At 43.4% G+C, this 6,693-nt stretch overlaps 1 protein-coding gene across 4 annotated transcripts in view; it reads right to left on the reverse strand.

The window, feature by feature from the left end:
* LOC121576805 (tropomyosin alpha-4 chain) overlaps positions 1–2,541 on the reverse strand; it is a 35,200-nt gene extending 32,659 nt beyond the window's left edge. For 3 of the 4 annotated variants that reach the window (XM_041890283.1, XM_041890286.1, XM_041890284.1), the window contains exons 1-2: positions 2,081–2,454; positions 508–633 (exon numbers count right to left, since the gene is read on the reverse strand). In XM_041890283.1, coding sequence (XP_041746217.1) covers positions 508–633; positions 2,081–2,194 — 240 coding nt within the window. In that variant the 5' untranslated portion in view covers positions 2,195–2,454. The other variant, XM_041890285.1, reaches the window with a different exon arrangement.
* Positions 2,542–6,693: the final 4,152 nt, after the last annotated feature.

The raw sequence follows: 6,693 nt of genomic DNA on the forward strand, positions 1-6,693 counted from the left end.
TACATTTTCTAAACAAACGTAACCATCTGAGTGGCGCAGTGGTCTAAGGCACTGCATCGCAGTGCTAGCTGTGCCACTAGAGATCCTGGTTTGAATCCAGGCTCTGTCATAGCCGGCCGCGACCGGGAGACCCATGGGGCGGCGCACAATTGGCCAAGCGTCGTCCAGGGTAGGGGAGGGAATGGCCGGCAAGGATATAGCTCAGTTGGTAGAGCATGGCGTTTGCAACGCCAGGGTTGTGGGTTTGATTCCCACGGGGGGCCAGTATGAAAAATAAAAAATAATGTATGCACTCACTAACTGTAAGTCGCTCTGGATAAGAGCGTCTGCTAAATGACTAAAATGTAACTTGGGGGCCTGTGGTTTGGTTAATGAGTGTGTGGGTTAGGGTCTGCCCCAAACATACTTAACCCACACCCCCAACCTCCTCCTAGTCCCCTTCCTCCAATCACAACCCAATGGGCGTGTGATAGGGGCTCTACCCAGGGTGCTTTGCTTCCCACTCACGTCTGCGGCAGTTTTCTCAGACTGTTCCAGTTTTTCCTGGGCGTCTTTGAGGGCCTCAGAGTATTTGTCCAGCTCATCTTCAGTCCCCTTCAGGTTCTTCTGCAGGCTCAGCAGCTTGTCTTCCAGCTAGAGCAGGACAGATGTTTGTTAGTTAATAGTGAACACAGTTAGCTCTCTCTGTCACTCACCCACCCACCCACCCACACACATATACACACACACACACACACACACACACAAAGCAACAGTGATGAGATGATAAGTCTATAATGTGCATGGTGACTTCCCTTGGGCTGTTGAAAGCGGTGTTCATTTTTTGTCAGAACTATAGAGCGCTGGCATGCAGAGCCTGCACACACACTGGGGGCTAAGTAGTCCCTAACCAGAGTTCCCCTCTGTGCCTGTGGGGCTCTGAAGTGCTTCTGATAATCCCACTGGATTCCACACGGCCTAGCTCTCTGTTGTCTAAAAATACAGCTGCGGTTGACACTGTGTTCTCTCAGGCGATGGAGACACCTGTCAGGCACTTGGATGGACTCCCGTACATATGCCCTTGGTCTATCAGTGGTCCCCAGCAAGACTCCTCTGCTCCAGCCATACCTCTCCAGAGCCCCATCACAAACCTCCAAACTCGGGGTGAATAGGCTCTGGGGCCTGGGTCTATCTCCGTGGCTGTGGAGGGTGGAATTGTAGGACCACGACCACCCCTGGGCTTATCCTGATTTGGGCCGAGCCTTGTTGTCAACAGACCATCCATCAAGATGACGCTGCATCCAGCACCTATTTGTCCTTTTTTCTAAATACGTTTTTTCAGTTGGCATCAGTTTAGTCCAAGCCTGGGGGATATAGTACTCAGATCATCATGAATCTTTGGACTATGTAACTAAAGCCATACTCAGAGGTTATACTTGTCAAGTTCCAGTGGTACTGTGTGTTGTCCATTGAAGGAGTTGTCATCCTGTCCTCTTTCCCTCCCAAGGCTGCTGTGGGCTGTTGGTAAGGAATTTTTCCTCATATGTCAGCATCTTCATCTTTCAGAGAGTCATTTGTTGATTTAACCCAACCTAAACACTTTCACACTGAGCTGTGCTCTGGTCAGCTGCAGCTATTACAGGTATATGCACACTGGATCAACTTTGATTCTCTAATCAACTGACTTGGTCTTACATCTTCTATCTTCACTAACAATACATTTGCTAACACTATAAATCTTTGATTTAGGTCCACATTTTAATCAAACATATTTGCATTGGATTAATTAAATAAACTGTGATGTGTTTACACCTCATTTTCTCAGAAATACGTCTGGTATGGAACAAATGTTTAGATTGGCTTACAGAGTCTAGAGCAGTATGAGACAACATCAGAGCCCGTACATGGTTTCAATTTAAGCATCATCATCATCTAACTCGGATATCTCTTGTGAAAAGTTGTGCAGTGCTTTAAACTCATCATACCTTTTGATTAAATCCTGCACTTTATCCTTCTGTAACTGTCTAAGTGCCATTCTACTGTGTCAACTGAATGGTGTTTTATACTGTAGATCCATCGGCATGTCTCTTTCTCAACTCACCTGCTTGCACTTGTCCTCTGCTGCCTTCTTGTCGGTCTCAGCCTGCTCTGCACGATCAATGGCATTCTCCTTGTCCAGCTTCAGCATCTGCATCTTCTTCTTGATGGCCTCCATAGTGCCTGGTTAGAGTGTGCTCACTAAGAAGAGAAATGTAGCTGAGAAAGTTGTGTTACCCCTGTAGTTTGAGATAGAGCCTGTCCTGTGCAGTAATGGAACAACCTCCACTAGATCCTGATTCCACAAGTCAGAGGGCTAGAGAAACAGACAGAGGTAAAGAAAGAGGGAGAGCGATGGAGTGAGACAGAGGGAGCACGCGCAGCACAGAAGGATACAGACTTGAGCCTAGGGCTGCTGTCAATGCTTTAAACTCCCAACCAAACCTGAGTGTAGTCTCCGATGCTTTCCTCTCCCTTCCTCTCTCCCTCCATCCGTCCATCCATCCCTCCACTCACCACTTTGCCCCCCTCACCAGACATCCCCCCCACCCCACCACCCAATCAAACCACTCATACGAGGCCTTTCTAAGGAATGGCTTGGACCGCTGTAAACACTCACTCACACAGCAGCTCTCAGCCAATCTCCTTATTTGGGTTGCTATGTTTTCACAGAAAAAAAGACAGATCAGACAGGAGAGAGAAACACAGGGCCTAATTCCACATTTAACCCTGTGGATGGAAGAGTTGACATATAACGTTTAACACACCTCTTGTCCTGCTCAAGAATAGGTTTGGCTCTGTTATGGGTGAGCTATATATATATATATATATATATATATATAGAGAGAGAGAGAGAGAGAGAGAGAGAGAGAGAGAGAGAGAGAGAGAGAGAGAGAGAGAGAGAGAGAGAGAGAGAGAGAGAGAGAGAGAGAGAGAGAGAGAGAGAGAGAGAGAGAGAGAGAGAGATCAAGTTATGATTGCTTGGTGAAGATGTCTGTGGTCTGTTGTTGGACGGTCCATCCAAGTCACTAATACAGGATACTTAGCAGCTCCACATACAACAGAGGACAGATAATGAGTTGAAATAGGAAGATATACACAAATAAATATGATTCTTACTATGGATTGACATACATCTACTGTACTGTAGTAGTAAACATATTGAAAAATTCAGCATTCTGCTACAAAACATCAACCTCTGAAAGATACCGTTTTGCTTTGATTTCTGTACACCTGATATTTGAGTTGGTGAGTGAAGGGTGAAAAGTCACAGAGAGCCAGGGTTATTGAGAACTGTGGAGAGGTTTTGTCTTATAGGGTGTGGAAAGATGTACAGGAGGTAGGGGTGTCCCCCCTAAACCTGGACCCACCACCTGTCTGTCTTTATGGTTTAGTAGCATACCAGCTGCACTACAACTGTCTATCTACAACTGTCTATCAATTGCACACTGGCTAGCTGTGGTAAACCACTACAACAACAGCCTTTTATCGATTGACTTTGCATCTTGACACATGCCAACCAGTTTCTAGTGAGGAACCTGATCTGATTTATAAGAAAGTGTTTTCACTATCAGGTGTGCCAAAGGCATCCTACCTGCCACAACTCACCTCATTCATGGATCAGCATTGCTTACAGACACATCAGCTGCTATGACTTGGGTGAAAGATGTCACACCATGTGCCGTCCAGCCCGCCTGTCAACCCAGGCTAACGGCTTTATCGTAGAGGAATAAGTAATTCAAATCAATAAGCACAGTCATCGTTTGATATCTGCAAAGACCATTTGAGGATAGGCTCATATCATGATAAAACTGATTTATAGGGAACAAGTCGTTTCTATTGTTGCAAGTAAGCACTGTAAGCCAGTGTGATTAAAGGTACCCCCCTAAGAAAACAAGTACTTATGCTCAGAGGTTCTTATCATAACAAATCTCATCCACTAAGGAATTAGACGTGAGGAATCCAAATCCATTAGGAACTCTGAATTTATCCAAGGGAATATTTACTTGTTCTCGTAGTGTTTTCATGCTTCTTTGTTGTGGCGTTTTGTCCTCTTAAGAATAAGACATTGCACTGCTGTTCGGTTCACACTGCATTTCTGCATGGATGGATGCCACTGGAATTTCCCAACTACGGAGCCCATTTCTGAATGTGGGTTGAGAACTAGAAGGATCACATATCATAGCTATTCAAATATGTGTTACAACTGGCTTCCTCTGTCCTTTCCCTGTCTGTCTCCTCTGTAGGAATAGGCCTGAATTCAGACAGGCAATTGGATGGACACTATGGAGCTGGCACCAAGTACAGTGCCTTCCGAAAGTATTCATACCCCATTACTTATTCCACATTTTGTTGTGTTACTGCCTGAATTCAAAATGGATGAAAAACACACAATACCCCATAATGACAAAGTGAAAACATGTTTTTAGAAATGTTTGCAAATGTATTGAAAATGAAATAGAGAAATAATTATTTACATAAGTATTCACACCACTCAGTCAATACTTTGTAAAAGCACGTTTGGCAGCGGTTACAGCTGTGAGTCTTTCTGGGTAAGTTTCTAAGAGCTTTCCACACCTGGATTGTGCAACATTTGCCCATTATTCTTTTCAAAATTCTTTAAGCTCTGTCAAATTGGTTGTTGATCATTGCTAGACAACCATTTTCAGGTCAAAACTGTAACTCGGCCACTCAGGAACATACACTGTCTTCTTAGTAAGCAACTCTAGTGTAGATTTGTCCTTGTGTTTTAGGTTATTGTCCTGCTGAAAGGTGAATTCATCTCCCAGTGTCTGGTGGAAAGAAGACTGAGCCAGGTTCTCCGCTAAGAATTTGCCTGTGCTTAGCTCCATTCCATTTCTTTTTTATCCTGAAAAGCTCCCCAGTCCTTAACGATTACAAGCATACCCATAACATGATGCCGCCACCACTATGCTTGAAAATATGGAGAGTAGTACTCAGTAATGTGTTGTATTGGATTTGCCCAAAACATAACACATTGTATTCAGGACAAAAAGTGAATTGCTTTGCCACATTTCTGCTGTATTACTTTAGTGCCTTTTTGCAAAAAGGATGAATGTTATGGAATATTCTGTACAGGCTTCCTTCTTTTCACTTGGTCAATTAGGTTAGTATTGTGGGTTAACTACAATGTTGTTGATCCATCCTCAGTTTTCTCCTATCACAGCCATTAAGCTCTGTAACTGTTTCAAGTCACCTTTGGCCTTGTGGTGAAATCCCTGAGCAGTTTCCTTCCTCTCCGGCAACTGAGTTAGGAAGAACGCCTGTATGGTTGTAGTGACTGGGTGTATTGATACACCATCCAAAGTGTAATTCATAACTTCACCATCTTCAAAGGGATATTCAATGTATTTTTTGTTGTTGTTGCCATCTACCTTATTTGCGAGGCATTAGAAAACATCCCTGTCTTTGTGGTTGTATCTGTGTTTGAAATTGACTGCTCGACTGAGGGACCTTACAGATAATTGTATGTGTGGGGTACAGAGATGCGGTAATCATTGAAAAGGTTGACAATTAGCATAATAAAAAAATCCCCATACAAATCTATCAGTTTAAACTAGCGATATCTGTTTACTTTGCATTGGATGCGTTTCAATCCACTGCATCCACCTATGTCGCACTTCCGCATCTGCGGTGAAAAGTGACAGAGCTAGAGCTATGCTTTTTAGACCATGAGACATCCCGAAAATCGGTCTTCTCACAAGATCGTCTGTAGCTTCCGAACTATTGGACCCTGTGGAAAGGTGAGACTCTCACGAACACGTACAGTACCAGTCAAAAGTTTGGACACACCTACTCATTCAAGGGTTTTTCTTTATTTTTTACTATTTTCTACATTGTAGAATAATAGTGAAGACATCAAAACTATGAAATAACACATATGGAACCAAAAAAGTGTTAAACAAATCAAAATATATTATATATTTTACATTCTTCAAAGTAGCCACCCTTTGCCTTGATGACAGCTTTGCACACTCTTGGCATTCTCTCAACCAGCCATGAAGGTCAGTCAACTCGGAAAGGTTTCTTCAAGTGCAGTCGCAAAAACCATCAAGTGCTATGATGAAGCTGGCTCTCATGAGGACCGCCACAGGAAAGGAAGACCCAGAGTTACCTCTGCTGCAGAGGATAAGTTCATTAGAGTTACCAGCCTCAGAAATTGGCAATTAACTGCACCTCAGGATGCAACCCAAATAAATGCTTCACAGAGTTCAAGTAACAGACACATCTCAACATCAACTGTTCAGAGGAGACTGCGTGATTCAGGCCTTCATGGTCGAATTGCTGCAAAGAAACCACTACTAAAGGACACCAATAAGAAGAAGATACTTGCTTGGGCCAAGAAACACAAGCAATGGACATTAGACCGGTGGAAATCTGTCCTTTGGTCTGATGAGTCCAAATTTGAGATTTTTGGTTCCAACCGCCGTGTCTTTGTGAGATGCAAAGTAGGTGAACGGATTATCTCCGCATGTGTGGTTCCCACCGTGAAGCATGGAGGAGGAGGTGTTAAGGACATTTTTACTCCTGAACTTATTTAGGCTTGCCATAACAAAGCTGTTGAATACTTATTGACTCAAGACATTTCAGCTTAATATTTTTTATTGATTTGTAAACATTTCGAAAAACATAATTCCACTTTGACATTATGGGGTA

The sequence above is a fragment of the Coregonus clupeaformis genome, chromosome 11 (genome assembly GCF_020615455.1).
Source record: "Coregonus clupeaformis isolate EN_2021a chromosome 11, ASM2061545v1, whole genome shotgun sequence".
NCBI lineage: Eukaryota > Metazoa > Chordata > Actinopteri > Salmoniformes > Salmonidae > Coregonus > Coregonus clupeaformis.